This window comes from Dermacentor silvarum, chromosome 3, assembly GCF_013339745.2.
Source record: "Dermacentor silvarum isolate Dsil-2018 chromosome 3, BIME_Dsil_1.4, whole genome shotgun sequence".
NCBI lineage: Eukaryota > Metazoa > Arthropoda > Arachnida > Ixodida > Ixodidae > Dermacentor > Dermacentor silvarum.
In genome coordinates this window covers 223,794,687-223,817,963 of record NC_051156.1, presented here as the reverse complement: position 1 = coordinate 223,817,963, position 23,277 = coordinate 223,794,687, and the positions used below count along the sequence as shown (strand labels likewise).

Genomic DNA, 23,277 nt, shown 5'->3' with positions numbered 1-23,277 from the left:
GTAAATATGCACTCTGGAGATTGTAACAGTAAATAAGCATGAATAAACAAATGCAAGCATTTTTTATTGTTCGAGCGATCAACGAAATACAATTGCGTAAGTACAATGCGGCAATATCAGTAGTCCTATTGTGCCAGCAATATCAGGTGTTATTGTTATGATGCTTCTTGCAATATGACCTAATAAAGTGTCTTTATTTTCTCACGCCCATCGGACAAGTGAGGCCCAGTTGGTGCTCCCGTTTCTTCCTGTATTCATAGACATAAAAGACAGCATATCTTTTCAGAGCCCTTTGCTTGCACAGCACTTATGCTGAAAATGTTATCGGATAGTTTACCTTTTGTGCCGGGAGCGCGCTTGTTCGCACTCATTAGTTCTAGTTGGCTCAAGTTTGATAACGGCATCGTCAACATAGGCAGCCAGCAATCTCCAACATACTCCACAGTCCGATCGCAGTAATGCGATAGTACGATATCAGCAAAAAGTGGGTAACACACAACGATATGTTACATATCGATTCGGCATGCTCGGCAATGTCCGCAGCCATTGCATGTATTCTCTGAGCCGTGTACATTTTACATGAAGGAACATATTACTTTGCGATTGAGAAAGTACGAATATGATATGAATGTTGCTCGCTTGTCGCGTGACAGAAAGTATTACTGTGCATGCCATAAAACGCATATTGAAAGTTCAAATCCTAGGTTAATAGAACTTAATTTGTATATTTGCTTATTTAGGACACCCCAAAAATCATTTTGTAGACACAACATAAGATCGTGTCAATCTATACCTTTCTTTGCTACGTTGAACTGAAGATTTCCCGTGGAAATACATGTTATGCGGTAATATGCAGCTAATAATCTCATAACAGCTGTAGAGGGCACGTTAACGATGAAAAGAGAGTTTGAGTAATAAACGCTGACTGACACTGAGCTTCATACGAATATGAGTTCATTCAGTTATCTTTTTTTCCGGCTTTTTTTTTCCTTTTTTTTTCTTTTCACATGCCAGAGCTAATCGAAAAGTCTATTGCGGGAGGGGAGGGGGTAATGGCTAAGTTGAAAAAATAAGGATCAAAATATAGCCGCAGAATGTGTATAATATAATAGGAGTAGAGGGAACGCTGTTGAATTGGTGGCGCATTTCGCTCTGAGAGAGCGGCTAAAAAAAAAAAAGTTTAATATTGGCAGAATAGTGTCAAAAGCAAAGGAAAAGGGGAATATGTATTCATAAAAATGAAGAAATAACAGAAAAAGAAAGATAGGCAAGAAGAACTAGCTTCAGCAATGAAGCCGTATGGCGCTTCAATGACTGGGCAAACAACAGTCAATGTCGTGGCATGTGGGCACAAAGTAAGTAGAAAGATCAAATCGACAGAAAAGAGCGTGATAGTGTGTTAGGTTGCTTGCTATATTCTGCAACCTCGCACTGCAAATGTGAACACAGTTTATCTATGCGCGCGATTTCCTGCATTAAAATTAACCCCGAGTTGCTGCTTCTCTTGTCCATTTTTTCACCTTTTGTGTTACACACTACTACTGCAAGTGTTTATTATGAATAAGGAAGAGACGCTTAATTCTGCAGCCCACCAGGGAGCACGGTGCAGCGTCATAAGGGAGAGGGGAGTAGGAGGTAAAGCTACGCACCCCACCAGCCCAATATCGTACTTTCCTGAACTACATTCCAATCACTGCGAGGGGAATATGAACGATTAAGTCAGGTTCAGTTCGAGGAAGTTGTGTTTCAAAAAAGTAGTTTTTGTTTATTTTGAAAGTAGAAGATCGTCAAAACTTGCTTGGTCGAGTAGCGGCGCTTCTAGTTTCGTTTTCATCGCGTGTCGACCGCAGCGCTGGGTTCCTGGAGCGGCAGCAAGGCGAAACTGTGTCGCGGAAGTCACGTGGCCTTCGCCCAGCTGCGTCTGCCGTGTCTCGGCGGTGATGGTCGTGGTGGCTGGTGTGGCGCCGGAAAGGTAGGAAAAATTGCTCCCGTCTCGGCTGGCCGGCTGCGCCCGCCGCTGCTCTCGGCTCCAAAATGACCGACGCCGACTACACGCCGGTGCCAACATTTGAAAGCGGCGACGACCGAAAGGCTGGAGCACTTTTGAAGACGTGAGTGTTCTGCCGTGTTTTGTCTGTCTGCTTTTGGGCTGTCACCCAAACTTGAACTGACGACGCTCGCTGTAAAACTTTGGAGTCCGCCACATTATTTTGCCACGCTTGGCGAGTACGATTTTTCCTGCTTACAATGAAGGAAAGATTGCAATGGGGCACAAGCGGCGCTTTGATGCAGTTACCTTTGTGGAGTTCTACTGTCGAGCTTGATATTCCTTAGACAGGTACGGGACAGGTATGAGTAAGTTGGGCACGACGGGCGGATGCGAAGTGCACGTTCGTTTCGCAGCTCGTCAATGTCGCATGGCAGCGCGAAATTGCGGACGCGCGTTTCTCAATAGTCGGCAGCCGTCGTCAGGGTTTTTTGCACCGCGTACTCCGTACCGCGCTGCTGTGTTTCTGTTGGCGGTGGCAAAACCTTCGATAAACACGCTCAAGTGGACAGTGCGAAGTTTTGTGGGTATGTGCCACGAGGTTTGCGATAGCGGTTACGGCTCGCGGTCTGACGCACTGTTGTTGAGCTCGAAGCACGTGGTTTTGTTCCGCTGTGATGGGAGTATTTTGGCGCCCAATGACGTAGCCTCCGCCTTCGAGGAACGCCCACCGCACTCAACACAAAAGCTTGCGTCTAAATGCGCGGCGCGAAGCAGTCACGTCCCGCTCTGCGCATGGAAAAAGCTTCGGTTCACGCCCTCGGCAAATTCTGCACGATGAGATACTAGGAAGCAGTGTTCGTGTTAAAGCAAACATCGAGAAGACTGCGCGTTTGCTCGCTGCAGCTTAGCTTGAACAGTCTTTGTTGAACAAAATTTGCGCCTGCTTGTTAGAGTTGAACGGACGTTCAGCTACACTTATGCGCCCCGCTTGCCTTGTCTCTGGCTAAACAGAATGTGAAAGCATAACAATATGGTACGTAGCGTTTATTCATAAGCTTCGGCAGTCACTTGTATTTTATGGATGAAGCTCTTTCCACTGCGAAGTATACGCACCTTTTCAATACCTTCCATGGTCAGTAATGAGGCTGCTAGAATGAACGCGACCGTCGCAAGTATCTTTGCAAAAGTTCCCTCACAAGTTTACGTACCGCATGAACACGTTAAAATTTGTCGCGGTTTATCTGGGTTTCGAATTCTTTCGTGGGCAAAGGTACTTGGCATGCATTAAAACCGGCCCGCTTCATAACAAATGAAGTGCGATGGCTAGAGCGCTCCAAATATCGTTCTTCACAGTGCGGGTGAAATTTTCAATAGAGGACTTAAAGCAACCCGCACGCTCACTTTTCTGTCTTATTAAATACGATGCGCACTGATAGAGAGAGAAGAAAAAAAAAGGGAGGGGGGGTGCAATGTTCTACACTTTTTTTCAGCTGCTTATAACTTACGAGTGTGTTTTAATTGAGTGGTATACACTGCCGCAGTAATATTGAGGATTTCATCTCCAAATATCTAGTCGTCTTCTTGAATACAAAGTAACTGTCGACTGCAATGCCTGGTCTCGGAGGCAGCCGCACCCCTTGTGCTCAATCATTGGCATGGTTCAGTGTACACTATAGCTTTGTGGTTTAAAACGAAATGCGGTCTGATAAAGGTAAAATCGAGCTGAGACTTTTCCAATGACCTGTAAAGGGCTTACTGAAGGCTAAGCGTATAGAGCGAGCGATTTCCATAAAACTGTAGAGCTCTCCTGAAGCAAAGTAAATTTTGTTCTTTTCTGGCGCGGCAGCCGCCGTTTCTACTATATTGCGCCAGTGCTCCCCTGAGTAGGCCAACTGGCTGCTGCGCTTCAAATAGCAAGGAAACGGTCATCGCGGCATTGTTTGGAGAAGGTCCTTGTTATGCTTCCTTTTTCCTTGTACTTTGTTTGTTCTTTGCCGTCGTCGTTTCTGTAGCGATGTGCGTCGTGCCTCAATCAGCTTAATTATCTCCGGCGACCTTTTTCTCCGGCTCCGTTAGATTCCCAAGATAAGGTTCGCGCGTCTGTCTTTCCTTGAACGCTGTGAAATACGGCAGAGATGCATTCTGTGGCGATGCTCGAAGAGACTGGACAGGTCTGCGCTAAACGTTTGCACACCCCAGTGATTGCACTCTGTGGGCTGGCCTTGCACGTGGGACATTCGGGGACTCGTTCAGTGTATGGAAAAAAAATCAAGTTACGTGGTAGTTATACATACATACATACATACATACATACATACATACATACATACATACATACATACATACATACATACATACATACATACATACATACATACATACATACATACATACATACATACATACATACATACATACATACATACATACATACATACATACATACATTTCGCCAAGGAATCACGGAAGACCGTCGGTTACGTCGTGTCCCATCCCAATAAACCCTCTCTTCACAGAATAACCCGTAACTATATATATATATATATATATATATATATATATATATATATTACGCACACCACGTGACTGGCTTCCCATACTGCACACACTTTTCCAACTTCGACGCCCCTAATGATAACGCATTAAATGTATCGAAGGGCTGACAGGCCATGCCGCCGATACATGTGACAGGACACTTGATGCGCATTCTTGGAAGCGGTCGTACACCGCGAAAATTGAGGGTGCAGTTATGTGCTCATACGCAGCGCCAATGGGACAGTGTCCCTAATTGTTCCCAGTGCTTTCGCGGTGTACAAGTCCCGTTCCTCAAAAATACCACATTAACCAGTTGAAGTTACAGATCTCCTGCAACATGCTTCGCGCTACGAAGAGCAAGGAGCACGTCTGAGGCTTGGGAGCTTCGAAGTTCTTGATGGGCTCTGCCCGACGACACTTGCGGTCATGTTTGCGACGCTCACACGCTCTTGACAGCCTGCACATTGCTGTATCGGATCGCCTCATATCACGGCTGGATCCACTGTGTTGGCCTGCATGTCCAGCGGTACAGTGACCGGTGGGGTGGCAACTCTTTGCCTCGCCTCACTGAGTATTGTGAGGGGCCAAGAGTAGGGCTATCAAGAGCTCCGGATGTGGTGGCATTGACCATTTTGAGTCGCGACTGAGCTTGTCTGGACAGGGGCTTCGCTTCAGGTTTTAATTCGAGATTCAGAGCCAAATACGCGCTACTTGGGAGGATGTATAAAAAAAAGCGGATCTTGAACAACGCTCGAGCTGCAACATCCCATACTTCATCGAACTTGTGGAATAGCATTTTTTTCTTCTGCGCAACATCTCAGTGTAGGGCATTCTCACTTTTCAATTGACAAGCGGAATCGAATGCATGTGCAGCTTGTTTCACCAGAGCACAGTCAGTGTGAAATTTCATAACGTGCGGCTTTACATTTATTGTAGGCCTGTTTTTCAAGCTGCAAGTGACCAAGATAAGTATATATACGGTATGAAAAAAGGATATGACACGATGGAATAAAAAAAAAATGAGACTTATCCAGGTGGGTATTCCTTATCTTCGAGGCCATGAGTGCACCAAAATGAAGCAGCAGACGACTCCACTCAGTATATAGCCCAAAATGACCAGTAGTATGTCTAACTGCGTTCGCATTTGTTTTGTTGAATGAACTATAATCAAAACAACTTGGAAATTGGAAATATTGAAATTCCTTCACACGATGTGTGATGTGAGGACGTTACACTTGTGACGGTCGCGTTCATTCCAGTAGCCTCGTTGTGACCTGGGAAAGTCTGTGGAACCACCTTGAAAAGATGTGGGCATGCTTTTAACGCGCAGTGATGTGCGTGGACGAACGATTTCAGAGCACGCACTTGTCTTTGTCTGTCGCTTTTGGCGCTCCTCGACGGCAGCGGGGCAGTGTGCGCGTTTTGATTTAACATGCCGCCCCCATTCTCGTTAGCAGCGCCGGGTTTGTATTGGATGCACAGGGTGAGAACACTGTAATACATCTGCGAATACTTGGCTTGCAGTGTGCCTGACCGACTATCGAGAAAAATAGACAAGGCTGCCTTAGTGAACGGCACAAAGGCAGCCTTGTCTATTTTTCTCGATAGTCGGTCAGCAACTGTCCTGGTAAACGGCAGGTGACGATGTGTTTATACGCAGTGCTCTTCGCCTCATGCCCTTGGTAAAGAGTGTGTCGGCTTATAAGGGGTGCGTCCTGACTTTCTACGTGTATATATGAAATCCGACTGTGGACGTAATACCTTTCAGCTGTTTGCGTAGTTGAAATGTGGTTAGTATAGCCAGTCGCTCGTTGTTTAAAGGTATAGTGTGAGTACATTCCTAAAGCGATCGCTCCATGAAGTTTAATATAGGTATATAATGGTACGTGACCTTGCTATAGCCCATCGGAGCCTTCGCGCGGCCGCTCCCGAGACGTTGTGCGTGGCGCGATACGCCGTTCTATCCTGAAGGGCTTACGTCACGTTACTTACCGCACCACGCTCGCTCCCGATGATGAAACCAACGCGAAATATGCATTTAGAAATCCTTTGAGCCTTTAAATGGTTTTCTAAAGAACCGACTGCTGTTCTCGATGTATGCCTTCTAGCAGTTTGCATGGATATGTTACGTTTCCCTCGGGCTGGAAGCGGCCGTTTGTCACGTGTTTTTTTTTTTTTTTTTGCCAATAAAAATCAGCAATAGGCAGTATTGCTGGATAGTCGCTATCTAAAAGACGTACATACGAAAAAGTCACACGAATATGGCACAAGTGGTTCGTGCACAATCACACCTGTATTTTATAACGTATACCTACTTCGGAATTAAGGGACTTTACGGCGATTCCTCACCAACAAAAAACGTTTCTATGTGCTCGCGCAGGTTCTATACTGTAGCGCACTATATAAAATGAATGAATGAATGAAATAGTAATGGATCAGGCTGACGAGGGGAACATGTTGAAAGGGAAAGATGCAGTTATACGCATTATCGAAGTATATGGCTGTGTCATTCAAGAGCAGTGAAAAAGGAATGCGAGATATGCAGAGAAATGACCTGATGCAGCAAAGGAATTGGTCTTGAACAAGCTCAGAAGATGCCAAGCTGTTCGGTAGTTGGATTGCATAGAATACCAACGAGGCTAATCAATAAACTAGAGCCGCAAGGCAAAGAAGCATTAGTAAAATCACCGGGAAACATATGACAAGCAAATTCGACAGTTGGCGTTAAAGAACGAATTTAATTTAAAAGGTAAAAGTAGATAGAACTCGCCAGCATTGCCGACCAAGTCGAGTATCGTCAGCAGTACACAGCTAGGTCACGGCCGCTGGATATGCAACGGCCGTGGCTAGGTTAACACAAGCCTAAAATTGAACTTTTAAGCACGTGGGCAGGACATGAGACATTGGGATAACTGCAGAATAGTTTTATAGTTGGAAGACGCATAAGCGATAATCTAGTCTATAGAAATAAACCTTTGTATAATTTCCCTTCTTGGATATCAGTAGTCTGTATGACAACGTGCACTGAAATTTTGTGGAACGTGAATTGCTTGTTATGAATGTCTGGGGGAAGACAGCGCTACTGGAGGAAATATACAATAATACATGGGAAGGGCTAACCAACGGCGAGACAGTTGACATTCAGAAAGCCGTCCTCCACTGGTTGCATGTTGTCGACTCTGCTCATTATGATGTACACACTCGATGAGAAGTATGCGGACCACAACTGTGTCGAAAAAACTAATTTTCTTTTGCGCAGAGGATGGCGACGCTCTACAGAATTTGTTCAGTGGCTGTTGACGGTAAGGCAAAGAAGGCATACGACCGGCCCCGGTATAGCTCAGTGCCGGTGGCTTTCTAGTGAGCGCTAGGTCATAGCTTCCTTTCCAGGTTACTTGCTTATGAGAGAAGTGCCCCTACGCCGAAGTTTCGGCGCACTTGAAGCAACCCCGTATCTCGGAGCGCTGCGAGGGCACCCTCGGTGCCTAGCTGCGGCCATTGTTTTCCCCTCACGATTTTCTTGTTCTCGGTGAGGGCGCCCTGGGCGTCGTTCGGTTCAGCGGCCGATACGGTGCGACGATTGACACGCGAACACGGAGAGACCCCTGCGCGCTTTCGCTCGTTTCTGTGCCTCCTTTAGTTTTCGGTTCCTTTGCGCTGCTGAGATAATGAGCGAATACCAACTCGCCTAACTTACCGTCCATGCGCTTGTCGCACCGCGAGCAGAGGTTTCCCTTGTGAGCCGTGAGAACTTGTGAGAACCGTGTGATTGGAGTCCGCACATCGTGCGTCGTCAGCCAACATCTGGAAGTGGAGACTGGGCCCGTATATTCGTATATTCACTTCTATAGCATCGGCGCCATGACAGGAAGGGGATCTGGAAAAGCCTAACGGGGAAGCAAGAAATGAAAACGATTTAAGTCTGTGCCGACCCCAACATAGTGCAGAATGTAGAAGTATTGGGTAGGATAAATGGCAGTGATCATAAGTTAGTGAGGTCTAAGATTTCGCAATTTGAAGAAAAAGAAAAGAGCAAAATCAGTCGAGAGGAAATAGGCCAACCTAGACGCAGTCGGTGTAAAAACATTTGAATTTAGGCTGGTGCTTGTAAACAAATATGCAGCTTTAGCAGAGGAGGACGAAGATAGCATATAGGTAATGAATGAAATCCTAACTATACTGATTTCAGAAGCAGCAATTGAAGTGGGAGGTAAAGCACTAAGGCAGCAAGCTCCCCAAGTAACAAAGGACCTAGTACAGAAACGACAAAGTATGAAAGTATATCTAACTCATGAGATCCGATGGAATTCCCTGTATAGATGCTTAGACGGCAACGGGCAACTAAAAACTCACACGGGAGCCATGGCGCAGCACCTACGTATTCCAAAAACGTTTTTTCTTTTCTTTGTGTCTACACTGGCTGGTCGCGTTCAACTTCTTTTTCTGCATTCTGTCCCAAGAAGCAGTGGGCATCTCCAGGGGATGCAAGACTTGAACGGGCCTTTTAAGTATTTTGCTGTCTTGCGTTCTGACGGAACAAGCCGGCACCAATCCATCGCGGCCGGGATATACTTGTAGTTCTCGAGCCTGTTGAAGGATGTCGATGAGCATCGCTGACAATGTTAGAGATGGCACGTTAAGTGCACTTAGACAGCGGATGTTTAGCTGTGTCGCATCGTGTAACCTTCGAAGACCAGTTATGTCGTTGGCCGATATTACGTTCGGAAGGTGTCGCAGTGCCGTCGAATAGTACTAAATGATCCTAGTTCGATCGCCGAACTTTTCCTTCAACAGCGCGATGGCGTCTGCGTAGCACGATTCGGACGTGGGCAAACCAGCGATTGCTGCTGCTGCATCACCAGCCAGGAAACTCTTGAGGTAATAAAATTTGCTGGAAGGTGTCAAATCGTTGTTGAGGTGAAGGTCTGTTCAAATTGCTCCCAAAAGCCTGTCCACTCATTGAGGTCCCCCTTGAACGTGAGATATGCAGCTGTGTCAATCGGGGTCCCACAACTCTTGCTGAAGTCACGTCTGGTGAGCGATACGGCTATGCCTTCAGCGCTCGAAGCTTGGGATTGCATGCGTTCTGCTCTTCCTATCTGGGCGATTCGGCAACGAAGCTCAGCAAGCATGCTAACTGCTTGATCGCTATATTTCGCTGCGGCAGTTTACTCCTCTTTTCGAGCTGTTCGTTGGGTATATATTCCTCAAACTGGGCATTAATCTGCGAAAGTTCGTCGTTGCTCCCGGACAGACGATCTTGAACAGCTGAGTTTCGTGATGTCGTCGTTGGAAGAATCAAGCAAGGATCGGAATGATTTTAGGGCTCCGAGCCGTTCGTGCAGGTCGCTTGCCTTTCAGTCGATCCATCTGGATAGCGTTGAAACTGGCTGATGTCCTTGCACCCGCGCCGATCTTCACATCTACGATCGGTCGATTCCTCGCCGCCCGCATCGCGAAGCGAGAGTAGTCCGGTGAGGCGTGCGTAGAACATGGACAGGGCCGCACGTGGGTTTTCGTGCGGCCCTCAGACGGGAGCCATGTCGTAGCACCTACGTATTCCAAACACGTCTTCTTTCTTTTCTTTGTGCCTACAATGGCTGGCCGCGTTTATTTAACCTTTTCTACACCCTGCACTGTCAAATCTAAGTGGCATTCGAAATTACAACGTCGGAAAGATTGAGGAAGCAGCAAAAAAATTGGCGCAACATGAAATCAGTGAAAAGGGAAACCTTTCATAGAACAGCGCAATGTGTATGCACTGAAAGATAAGCAGGGTAATGTCATCAGCAATTTCGATGCTATAGTAAAGGCAGCAGAGAACTTTTATACTGTCTTGTTCAGCACCCAGAGCAGCCACAACCTTGACTGGAAGTCGTTACGAACAGGATTAAGGAATTGCATGTGTAACTAATGATAAAGTTAGAAGTGCTTTGCAAGACATGCCCAAGGGAAAAATGCCAGGAAAATATGGAATAACTGCTGATTTAATCAAACATGGAAGTGATACTATACTTGAAAAGCTTGCTACCCTTTATATGCAATGCCTCGTCACTTTAAGTGCACCAGAAAGTTGGGAGAATGCCAACATTATACTAATCCCTAAGAAGGGAGACGTTAAAGAATTGAATTGTAGGCCCATTAGCTTGCTTTCAGTATTGTATAAAATAACCACCAAGGTAATTTCCAATATAATCGAGGCAACACTTGTGTTCAGTCAACCAAGAGAACAGGCTGGCTTCAGAAAGGGGCATTCTACGAGGGCGAGTCAGAAAGTCTTTGCCCCCTATTTTTTTTAGCCAAATTACGGCTGTAAATGTGAAGTCAACATATCCATTCCCAGCGGTGGACCTTCCTTGGACCGGCCCGGCCTTATCTGCCCGTAGCTCCGTGACACGGCGCTGCTGTCAGTTTTTGAAGATGGCGGTTGTGCTTCGCATGTCCACGGCGTACGAGCAACGAAGTGTGATTCGTTTTCTGTGGAGCAAGGGGCGAACGCCCATCGACATCCACAGGGAAATGCAGCCCACGTATGTGGAGAGGTGTCTCGCTTTGAGAAGTGAGGTGGTGGTGTTGTGAGCTCGCAAAAGGCCGTGAAGACTTGCATTACAATGAGCGTTCGGGGAGGCCGCGTGCGTCGCTGACTGACGACATTTCCCACGTGGATGCAATGATGAAAGCGGATCGGCGTGTGCACCTCAAGGGCATTTCCCGGGAGCTTGACATTTTGTATGGGAATGTTTACGACATCGTCCACGGGTCCTTAGGGTGCCGGAAGGTGTCATGTCGATGGTGCCTAAGAGGTTGGATGACATGATGAAAGGTAAGCGAATTATTGTTTCATTACATCATCTGCAACGGTATGATAAGGAGGGTGAACGTTTCCTGGACCGCATTGTTACTGGCGATGAAACGTGGATACTGCATTTCACGCCTGAATCGAAGCACCAGAGCATGGTGTGGAAACATCCGGGTTCGCCTGTGAAAAAAAAAAAAAAAAAAAAAACCGTTGAATGCCATTTGTTGGGAAAGTGATGTTAAGTCTTCTGGGATCGCCGAGAGCCGCTCCTGCTGGATTTCATGCCACAAGGTGCAACCATCAATGCCGATAGTTATTGTTTCACACTAGCTGTCACGTCTGCTGGCTGCCATCAGGCGAAAACGCCGAGGGATTCTCGGATGTGGACAACGCGGTTATCGTCCGCGATAATGCGAGGTCACATGTGGCAATCATAATCGCCAAGCTCCGGTCATTTCACTGGGAGAGTATGGCATCACCCACCATACAGTCCGGACCTCTCCCCTAGTGATTTCCACGTTTTCGGTCCGCTGAAGTTCCGGGCAGGACAGCGATTCACGTGCAACAATGAAGCCAAGAGAGCAGTCCGACGGTGGTTCCACAGTCATCCGGACGAATTCTACTACAGGGCCATCTCAAATTTAGTGCTGTGATGGGACAAATGCCTGAACCGGTGCGGGGACCATGTGGAAAAATAGTGTAAGGTACGTAGAATAGTACGTATATTTGTAATTATCTGTATCTACCTTATTTTGGCTAATAAAAATAGGGGCAAATACTTTCTGATTCGCCCTCGTACAATGGATCACATCCACGCCCTCAGTCAGGTAATTGAGAAATCTGCAGAATACGTACAACCAACCGCTGTATGTGGCTTTCATATATTACGAAAATGCATTTGATTCAGTAGGGATACCAGCAGTCACGGAGGCATTAGAGTAATCAAGGCGTACAGGAAGTATACGTGAATATCTTGGCAAATTTTAAAGGCTCCACAGCTACCTTAATCCTCTACAAGAAAAGCGGAAAAATACCGACCGAGAAAGGGGCAGGCAAGGAGACAGAATCTCCCCAGTACTATTCACTGCATACTTAAGTATTCAGGTTATTAGACTGGGAAGGCTTAGGAGTGAGGCTAAACGGTGAATCTCTCGGCAACCTATGGTTTGTAGATGACATTGTCCTGTTCAGCAACACTGGAGACGAATTACAACAAATGATTGAGGACCTTAACCGAGAAAGTGTAAGAGTGGGGTTGAAGATTAATATGCAGAAGACAAAGGTAATGTTCAACATCCTGGCAAGAGAACAAGAATTCAGGATAGGCACTGAGCCTCTAGAGTCTAAAGGAGTACGTTTATCTCGGTCAATTACTCATTCGGGACCCTGATCATTAGAAGGAAATTAACAGAATAAGGGTTGGAGTGCATACGGCAGGCGTTAACAAATCCTGACTAGGAGCTTACCGTTGTCGTTGAAAAGAAAAAGCGTAAAGTCATTACATTCTACCGGTGTTAACATATGGAGCAGAAACTTGTAGGTTAACGAAGAAACTCGAGAGCAAGTTAAGGACCATGCAAAGCAATAGAACGAAATATTTTAGGCATAACGTTAAGAGGCAGGAAGACAACAGTGTGGGTTAGAGCAAACGGGGATAGCCGATATTCTAGTTGACATTAAGAGGGGGAAATGGAGCTTGGCAGGTCATGTAATGCGTAGAGCGGATAATTGGTGGTCTATTGGTTACAGAATTGGTGCCGTGAGAAGGGAAGCGCAGTAGAGGACGGTAGTGAATTAGGTAACGAAAGTGGTGTCAGATGGAGTGTCATGTATTTACAAAATGTTGCAACTTGTATTCTTCTTTACTCACTAAATATAGCGCACTGCTTCAAATGGCGAAACGGGAATTCCTGACACACATAGCGAATATACAGCCACCGATCTCCGCCGCGTCGTCTCCGATCGTCTTCAAGTAAAGACTCCACGCTCCGTGTATACGGATAGGCAGCGTGGAATTCACATATCGTCGTCTCCGGAGTACTGCTTCCAGTTGACGCCTTGCGCATTTAACAATTATAAAAAGGACGAGTGCGATTCTCCGTTCTTTTATGCACCTTATTGTCGGGTCGTCTGCAATCGGCGCCGCCGTCGCAGCGGCCGGATGACCGGCGGCGTGACGCACGAACGCTGCCGCCGCGGCACGCGAGAGGCGCTCCTCGTGCCCCTCCTGTGTGCGCGACTCGTCAAGCGTGAGCGGAACGTGGTACGGTGGTAGTTATGGCGGCGTGTGCCCTTGCCGCACGCACGTTCTCGACAGCCCGAGGACGCGACTGTGCCTGTCGCGGGTTCCGAGTAACGCCTTTGATTGTAGTACACGAATGCGTACGCATTACGCGCATAATCGTTGTCCTTTAAATGTTCGTAGCTGGTTACCACTACAATGGTTACCACTACATACTGTGTGTGTGTGTTCTTATTACAGTTGGAATACATCGAATTAGGTATTTCACTGTGTGGGAGCAAAATTCGCTGGTACAACTCGTGACCGGAATTATGCGTGTTATTATTGAAGCGGCTCTTTTAAGTTAACGCGAGCATTCTATTGCCCTCCGTTGTGACATGCACGATGTCTCCCTTGAGGGCTCCCGTCAGGACACTGATACGCAATAGATTGGGTGATACACTCTGTATATGTGACGCTGGAAGGACGTTAGATTCATATCGCCGTCGCTCTGTTTTCGTGGAAGCCAAGATATATGGACATACGTTCCTAAGATTGTTTTACTGATGGTCTCTAAAGCACACGGTGGCCACTGTGTCGTTTCGATGTCTCGATCAGATACCGACGGATGTTTTGGAGGTTGGCTCTTCACTGCTCTGGCCTTTGACGCTCCAAATTAAATTCAGCATAACGGGACTCGGTTTCCCGCTAATACTCGCTCGTTCTCAGCCTTGCAGTTGTCTGAAGATTCAGCAGTGACATTGCAGCATACGCGCCAGAAGCGTGACCTTCGATATATTACGGTGCACTGCGCTGTTATAAGAGCGGAATGCTACAATCTTGGAGATCATGCGAGCTCGTACACAGCTTTACCGTAGTATTATGAAGTTGGACAGCGCTTAGTATAATGCTTGCACATGAATTCCTGTTGTGCTACATCTGGCTATAGTGCAACGGAGCTGCTGTTTCCTACGTTTTATTTCTTTTTCTTGCTATCAATGCTGGGGTTCCATTAGTTTCCCTTACTCTTGCGGAGCCGTCGCATGAGGGCTATGCAGTGTGTACACCACTTAGGGTCTGGATTACGTAAACTTATTCACATGTTTTAATTCCAAATCTGCCATAGCCCTCATTGATAGGTCAAAATCATAGTTTCTCACTATAACACCTAGAGGGTAAACTGGCGCCACCGTCTATGCGAGTTTCTTAAAGGGCTTCCGTGCCCTCATGGGAATGACGGGATATGTCTGCGAGGCTTGTGTTCGCTGGTGTTGTACGAGGCTTCGTCTAAAACGTGGATATGGCTACACAAATAACGCGTTCTTAAAATAAAATCTACATAAAAGGCTTTCATTCACCCATATTACATCTCTCAATAAAGTTTACTCACCTACAATGCAGCATCAAGCGAAGAAAAGCAAGAACAGACAAGTTGTTCCAAAGCGAGCGAGAATCTTGTCGTCTGCCCTCCAACTTTAGCGGCCAGCTGATACTTTTTACGTTTCATAGAATTGTGCATCCAATAGTATGTCCATCAAAATTAAACAAAACATGTTTTTGTGTAATAATAAAGCTAAAGCAGTTTTTACGTCCTGTTTTAGCAGGAAATGAATCATTGTGACAGACGGAACGGTGCTAGCCAGGCGCGTCTTCAAGGCGTTCTGGCTCTCCAAGAACGATGCCAATCCGAATCCACAATATACCGGCGTTCCCATGCATACCACAGCGCAGCAGCGCCACATTTCCCTTTAGGTTTTATAGTGTGAAACCCTATGGTGAAAATGGCTCGATCCCCGCCCATACGGGGCCTTTGAGGTTTTGCGTTACCTGTATGCACATCTAATACATAGTTGTGCTACAAGCCCTTGTCCTTGTTGCAGTGTCGCCTTTCATTACATTATTTCCTTAGGCCCCCGAGGAGGTATTACGTAAGGTGTAGGTTTGTACAGAAAAGGTGTAATTATCAGATTCAATGTGAAAGATTACTTGTTACACTTTGCGCCTTGGGTGTGGACATCCGATCCATGTACAAATTGTAGCATGCCTCATAATCAGATTGTGGTTTTGGCACGCAAAACCCAAGAATTTCATTTTTTGGAGTACAATTGTATGTGCGAAAGCAATGTACACAAGGCCGGATTAAGCTATGGGCTGAGGATGCTGTAGCCCCGGACCCTCGCCTGCCAGGGAGCCCCATGAAAAATGTTTCTTTCATGGGCCCCTCAACAAATTTAAAGGGCCGCTCACCAGGTCCCCGTAGGAAATTTTGGTTGCACTGCGGACGTTGTGACACCCCCGTACAGGGTGCGTTCTACCACAAGAATTCTTAGAAAGGGTTAATAGCCGAAAAAGTTTCTGTGGTTGGAAAAGGTCGGGGGAAATTTATAGAGCACAAGACAGCCCTGGCGAGTGAAAGGTAATTTTCACATCGCTGGCCCGATCTACTACTGTCCAGACGACTGACGAAGGTCTTGTTAAACAGCTTGCCGCCCAAACGATGTATTGAAGGGTGCTGAAGCACGTTGTGGCTGTTGCCATACTGCCAGCTGAGCTACGTTTGGCCTTTATGGGTAACAAGGGGGCATTCGGTTCCCCTAGGAATGGCAAATTTGGGGCTTTCTAGAGGTAATCGCAGAGTTCCGCCTGTTCCTGTGTGACCACATTGTTCGCCATGGCAACAAGGTTAAAGGGATCTTGTGTTTCCGAGTCGACCTGCGACATGTTGGCATGACGGCAGATACTCTAAGCTAAGAGATGGATCGTTGAGGAGGTGCTAGAAGCCAAACATTGCTCCGTCGTCGATTTCGCGCCAAACGTCTCCCGTGTCGACCAGCTTTCTGTCGTCCTCCGGTGCTGGCTACATGGGCGAAGTTCACAACAGGTTAATTGTGTTTGTACCAATTGACTCGGTAGACTGGTGAATCGACAACTGTTGAGACCAGTCCTACGACATTGCCAACTACAGTGGCACGAAAATACAAGGACCTGCAGGCGCACGTAATAGATAACCCATTGGATTTTATGTGCCATGCTGCAGTCACTCTTTAAACTTGGTTAGTGCTTGTAGTGTATATTGTTCTGTCGAGGCAGTCGTATTTTTGCTAAGAGCAAAAGCAAATTTTGGGCATTTTCTCTAACACCTCCATTATTTACCTTAGTACTTGAGGATTCCAGTCTGAAACTGAGACTAGTCATTTTCAAAGCTTTTCTTGATTAAGAATTGTCTGCGTTCTACCCTAGGCGATAGCAAGCTGAAATTCCTAGCCATTGTGTCCGTCGAACAGGACTTGTTGAATATATTTTTTTATCAGTTCGCTAACCACAAGGACGCATTTCTAGTTCAGAATTTTTTTTATGCTTCCTCATTTTGTTACAACTTTATTGTCATATCAAGTGTCATGAGCCTTCTGTGATCTGCCTTGATTGGTGACCTCTGAAAAGTTGTTGAGCGTTTGCGTTGCATCCTGTATCAGGTCATGAAGTGGTCAGTTGCACACGCTCATTTCGTTTTAGGGTGAAAAGTGCAGTCGGACATGCGAATTCATTATTCGCGTAGATTGTACGCCACATGTGCAAATCAATTCATAGTGTATGTACAGTTGCTTTACAACACTTGGTTGTTAGTGTTTTTGAGTCATGGTGATGGAGCAGTGCATGGATATGACTAACTTCACAGGTGAAATAATAGCGACATGCTCGTTAGAGATTACGCATTAGACAACAATTTAACGGAAGCAATAAAACACGGTTTCTCAAAGCATAACTATTGCAAGCAGCGGCGTAGCCAGTTTATGGCACAAAAAGCCCGTGCCCCCCCCCCCCCCCCCCCTCCCCGAAGTTTCTGTATTAATATGCGTCCTGCCCAGCTCCCTCCCGCACCCTCGCCGTCCCCGGTCATATATGTGTAACCTTTTATCTGAGAATAAACTTGAAAGCCGCAGGCGAAACCTGTAAGACTAAATATTTGGCATCCTACCCAGTCACCGTGATCATCATCCCCACCGCAATCATCGTCATTGGAGCCCCGAAAGCAAATTTAGCCCCGGTCGCCAAAACGTCTTCCTTCCGGCACTGATGTACGGACACATGAGCTATAGCTGCAAATTTTGTTCGACACTTCAAAACTGTCGCACCTGTGCAGCATGCTCATTCACGGATGCGTGAACGAACTTCTTGCACTTTGTGTAAGTGCGCCGGGTTCATTCTATCTGCATATCCAAACAGGCGCTGGGAAAGATCGCTGTCGCGTGCAAAGATAACGTGTGCCCTTGTACAATCGTCGTCGCCTTCGTCATGAAAAGCTTCCAACGTCCCTTGTTACTGTACTCTTGAGTAGCTGGAAACTATATGGTGGGCTGTCGATATGTGAAAACAAAGTGTGCGACACATCGCCTGCCTTGTGTCATTGCTTTTTTGTTTTGTTCGTCTGTATTTCTCGACTGTGTCACCTTGGTGATTACAGCTGCGCATTCCTCTGGTTTATCGCTGTACGCTGGTCTTCCTTGTGCGTAGCCTCTATCGAGCCTACACCGTTCGCCACAGTACGCGAGAAAGCACGTGAAAGGCACGCGAAGTGCCGCGCGACAAGTAGTGCGGCAACTTTTTCGTGTTTTGCGTGCTTTTTAACGCGATAGCGTTTAGGGCCCCGTGTCGCAGAAAATCCGGCGTCGGCATTGGCGCCCGCGGCCGAGAAAATCATCCCCAACCACGTTTAGGTATGTCACACCATTCTATAATTAATGTTGCTCATACCTTGTCTCGCATTCTTGGCAAAGCTATTCCTCGGAATTTTGAGAATGACAATCCACAAACAAATGTCATGAAACAAAATACCCACAGCGCATGCCTTTTATGTTAAATCTTCTCAGACTGAAATATTAAAAGTGCGAAACAAATACGGAAACCTGAAAATGATGCAATTTCTTTGGCGCGGTTGTGCACTATCTCCGGGATCGCCCCACGCAAGAGGCCGCGTTTCCACCAGAAAGCTCACCTACGTGCATAGCGTTCGCCGCCAATGTTTGCCAGTAACCATTACGGTTGCATAAGCTGCAGTCGTCGGGAACCATGAGTAAGCAGTCAGGGATCTTTGAATGCTATCGCGTTCCACTCTTAAAAGCGAAGCTTAAGCGCCCTCCCAATCTTTAACGCTTGCAAGAAACGTTTATGTATAACACGAATGGAGCAACAGAAATATGTATAGGAAATTTTTCATGATGACATGCAATTTTGACTGACAATTTTGCGTTGCTTATAATATTTGAGAAATTAATAACTACTTATCCAATTCGGCAAAATACAATAAATAGTATGACTTGCTCCAAGCGACGGTAAGCAACATTACCTTGTTTCTGTTCAGTTACGTGACACTCGCATATTTTAAAATTTTTGCACAAGTTACGTCGGACACCCTGTGTATTGAGGGCTAGACTTTCCTGCATACGTGCCTTGCGTGCATTCTAATTTAATGGCAACTCCAACGAAGAGAACAAGTGCGCAAGAACTGTATAGCTCTATACACCGCGAGGACATGTACTGAAACATTTCGCATTATCATCTTACAACTATCATACTTGCACTTTTACCTTTACTTAATACAACATTCCTTTAGCACGCTGGAAAGATTATCGTCACAAAGTAAGTACATTACTCATGCATGGCGATCTCTGGCTAGACCTGGTGTTTGCGCCAGAAAAACGCAGGCTATAGAAAATGAACAGGAACTGTACCGGACTTGCAATAATTTTTTCGTTAAAAATGTTAGTCGAGCGTCGTCCTGTGTATCCTCTGGTCCACCTGTGCTGTTTTGTTCTCCGATTTTGTCTTCCAGTTACTACCGACTCCCCCCGTCCTTTACTGTTCATAGACTGAATCACAACTATACGCTTCGAAGAGGTCTGTGATTCACCGTGCATTGCGCCTCTTTCCATCAGCCCCAGCTGCCTTTTCAGCTGCCAAAAGCTGAATGAAGAGCAGTTTATTCAGTGCTGAAGCTTACGGCGTTCTCTTAGCAGTCACACGTAATAAAGAAACATAATACGTAGAGCTGTTACACAAGGTGTTTCAGCGAACACTTTCAAAAGTTTTTTAAAGTTGCCTGTGGCAGTTAGCACACTTATAGTTCATGAGCCGGTCTACTCGAAGAGGCGGACATTACTTGCCCAAAAACATTGAAGTGCATAATCGACTAACAAATTCACTACTGAAGTTTTTAACTAATTACCCTATGGTCCATATTGCAATTCACAAATTGTAGCAGTGGAGCTCGCAAGGTGGATCCATTTGGAACGAATTCTCAGGATGACACCAGTTTCAAGATAATTCCAGAACTTTTTGAGAAATGCATTGACGTTCCAGTTACTTTTGTGCTTGAATGCATAAAACGACGTTTTGTCAAGAAAGTAACTGGAACGTCAATGCATTTCTCAAAAAGTTCGGGAACTAATATCTCGAAGCTGGTGTCACTCCGAGAATTCGCTCCAAGTGGATCCGCCTTGTGAGCACCACGGCTACGATTTGTCAATTGCAATATGGACCATCAGGTAATTAGTTAAAAACCTAATTAGTGAATTTTTCTAAATTATTCGATTATGCATTTCAATTTCTTGTGCAAGTAATGTCCGCCTCTTCGAGTAGACCGGCTTATGAACTAGAATTGTGGTATTTGCTACAGGCAGCCTTCAAAAAATTTTGAATGTGTTCACTGAAACACCTGGGGTATATATAGACTGCACATGCATCGTAATAGCGCTGTTTTTATGTTAAACCCTGTTTTTAATATCCTTTTAAAATGTATCCACGGGTCACGTGCCTTAGAGCATTTTATTGTAGTATACTTGCCAGGTCACTGCGGTGTATTAAGCAATGAGATAGCGGATCAAAATGCGGCGAAAGCTGCCTCACCCGCTGTGACAGGCGTGAACGAGGTTCCAAGTGTGGTCATGAAGCGGCTTATCCGTCAAAGGTTCCGAGTCCATAGGCAGTCTGAGTTGGATAAAGACAGAAGATTAACTACGCTCCGTAAAACCAAGATCGTGGGAGAGATTATTGAAGCTTCCGGGGCTGTCAGTAGTATAGCACTCCTGACCCACCAACCTGCTCAAAATGACGAGAACAGCTGACCGTATACTGCACATTTTAATTGAATGCCCTCATTTTCATCATGCAAGAGTACGATACTCGCCTATATTATACCTCTTCACCTTGCTCTATTTCTATCGGGAGCTATGTTTCCTATTGAAAATGTTTAATATACGTAGAAAATTTTATAACGGATCATTTACGGTCCGAGCCATTGATTTTATCCTCGCAGGTCAGGGTAAGTGTGGGTAACAAATGAGCTTGAGCCCATCGTAGCTCTTGCTTAGCCTAAGTCATTATACACCGACGGGCTCGCAGTAATTATACATACATTCCCCATATTTTCTCTATGCATTCCAATGTACATTTCTCGTTGTTTCGCGTATCATGTAACCCGTGATCTTATGCGATTTGCATTCTAAGGATACGCCATGCACTTTCGGAGACGTTTGTCTCGCCAACTGGGGTGACCGAGTGTAGGTAGTCCGTTGTTTAATGGGCAGGGCATCGGCCTGCTGTGCTGAGGGAAGTGTTCGAAAAGAACCGTTGCACCAACTTTTGTCACAAAGTATGTGACGCTTGATGATATGTGGCGCTTTTCAGTGCCAAAAAAGTTGTTACAATTTTTTGCGTGTTTGGCGCAATAGAACCCGCGTCGCATATATTCAGACACGCGCCGCGCGCAGACTTCGCGGCGATCCCGCTGGATGACGCTACGTGTGCGGGAGAGGAGCCTGGCTGCATACGCGCCTCATGCATGAGGTGTTTAGGCGGTGGCGATAAGGCGTGCCGCTGCATTTCTTCAGTGCTAATCGCATTAACTTCGACATTCATCGTGAATGGGATCTGCTGGAGGTTGTTTTTTTTTTACATTATAACCACATTGTTTTGGCGTGAGCGTGGCCTCATACGCCATGAGAGAAGACAGTGGACTAGTTGGTGCTTGTTACAGACTTGATGTACATCATTAACTAGCGCGAAAAGACATCGGACGACGACGAGACGCACACAGGACAGAACCTAGACTTCAGGTGAATTTTTTCGTAGTAAAAATATTTCTTCGTACTAGTAAAAATGTTTCCTTCTAGTAAAAATCCAGTTGAAGTCTACCGTTCCGTCCCGTGTGCTTCTCGCTGTCGTCCGATGTCTTTTTCGCGCTAGTTAAAGATGTCTTATATGGCGTAATTTTTCATTTTACCCTGTATACAGCGATTACCATTTTAAATGAATGTTTTTTTTTTTTTCCTATCTGCCTGTGACCTTTTTCTATCTGCCCGTGACCTTCAATTAAAATCATTGGCATGGCGCTCTTTGGCCTGAGACATCCATGGGCCAAAAGAACTCAACTAGAAGAAAACCCGTGCATGATGCACGACGTAGGTTGCTTCCGTTCACGACAAGAGCAAAAATAGGGAATTTCACTGAGAAAACGTTCGAAGAGTGTCCAGTCTTTTTTTCTCACTGTCAGCTTTAGTGACGAAGCCTGCGCTCGGTGCCTGCTTGACCGATCTCTATGGCACGAGCTGTGCGAAGCTCATCTAGAAGCGCTCGCCGCGTGCACTTGCATGATCTCTTACACGCGTCGGCCAGGCACAATCCTCCCTGCGTGCACGAAATTCGGATCCTTGAGCCATAACTGTACGAGCCTCGTAGCAGCGCGATTCTGGCGCCCCTCGAAAACAAAAAGGTGGACGGTTACGCAGCCGTCGCGCAGCGTTGCCTCTGCGGACGCGGCAGTCGTCTTCGCCGCTGTGGGCAGCGGTCAAGCGCGACGCGCCGGAGCACCGGTTCGTCCCGTCGCTTCCGGGAACACCCGCGGGCCGATGCCCCCGGCGCTCTTTGAGCCCCGGGGAAGGGGGTGTCCGTGGCGATGCCTCTCGAACCGTGGAGGCGAACGGAAGGGGACGTGTACGCCGCGATGGCCGTAATGAAGCCCGTATTGCTCCCACAGGCAAGCGCGGTGCACCTTCTGCGCAGCCGCGAGCTGCGCTTGCACGCAGGCGCGCGCTACTTTAGCAGGGAACGCACCGAGCACGCATGAACGATGCGGGCGCCGTCGTCCGGTCGCAGTGAATCGCGGAATCCCTGCTGCAGTTAATAGCTGCGTCTGTCGGGTTGAGGAAATGGCTAGGGGACCGGCAGAAGCTTTCATTCGAACAAAATTGACCCTGTGCTGACTTCTGGCTTGTTCGCACTTCGTTCAAAACTATTATCACTTGCGGCCTCGCAGAAAATTTTGAGCGATCGCAGGATGCAAACGATCGCGTTTACGTTACTTCTTTTTTCCAGAATTTAGCTTGTGCGGTCTTTCTGCGTGGTCGTCTGTAACGTGCATTTATTGCTTCTGGAAGTTCCCCCCGATTTTTCGACGTTTCTTTGTGAAGACATCAGCTGCATGAAGACCCTCTATTTGCTCGCTAGCCCCCCGCAGTTCGCATTTCGTCACGGCGCCACGTCTCTGAGGGGCGTTTACTGAATCGACTATTTTTGCTGGTGTTGCATTTGCGAAAGCTTTCGAACAAGTTCCGGTAGCGTGTGGAAACATATTTTCGGGCGTGAAGTTTCTCTGTAGCTGCACCATTGTGTACCGTAACTGATGACAATAGAAACGTTGCTGTTTCGATTAAATTGTTTAATAATTATTCCGCTACT

The 23,277-nt window shown here is 46.4% G+C and overlaps 1 protein-coding gene across 1 annotated transcript in view; it reads left to right on the top strand.

The window, feature by feature from the left end:
• Positions 1-1,871: 1,871 nt before the first annotated feature.
• LOC119446769 (scoloptoxin SSD14) overlaps positions 1,872-23,277 on the top strand; it is a 78,571-nt gene continuing 57,165 nt past the window's right edge. The window contains exon 1 of the mRNA XM_037711309.2: positions 1,872-2,111. Coding sequence (XP_037567237.1) covers positions 2,035-2,111 — 77 coding nt within the window. The 5' untranslated portion in view covers positions 1,872-2,034. The remainder of the gene's footprint in view (positions 2,112-23,277) is intronic.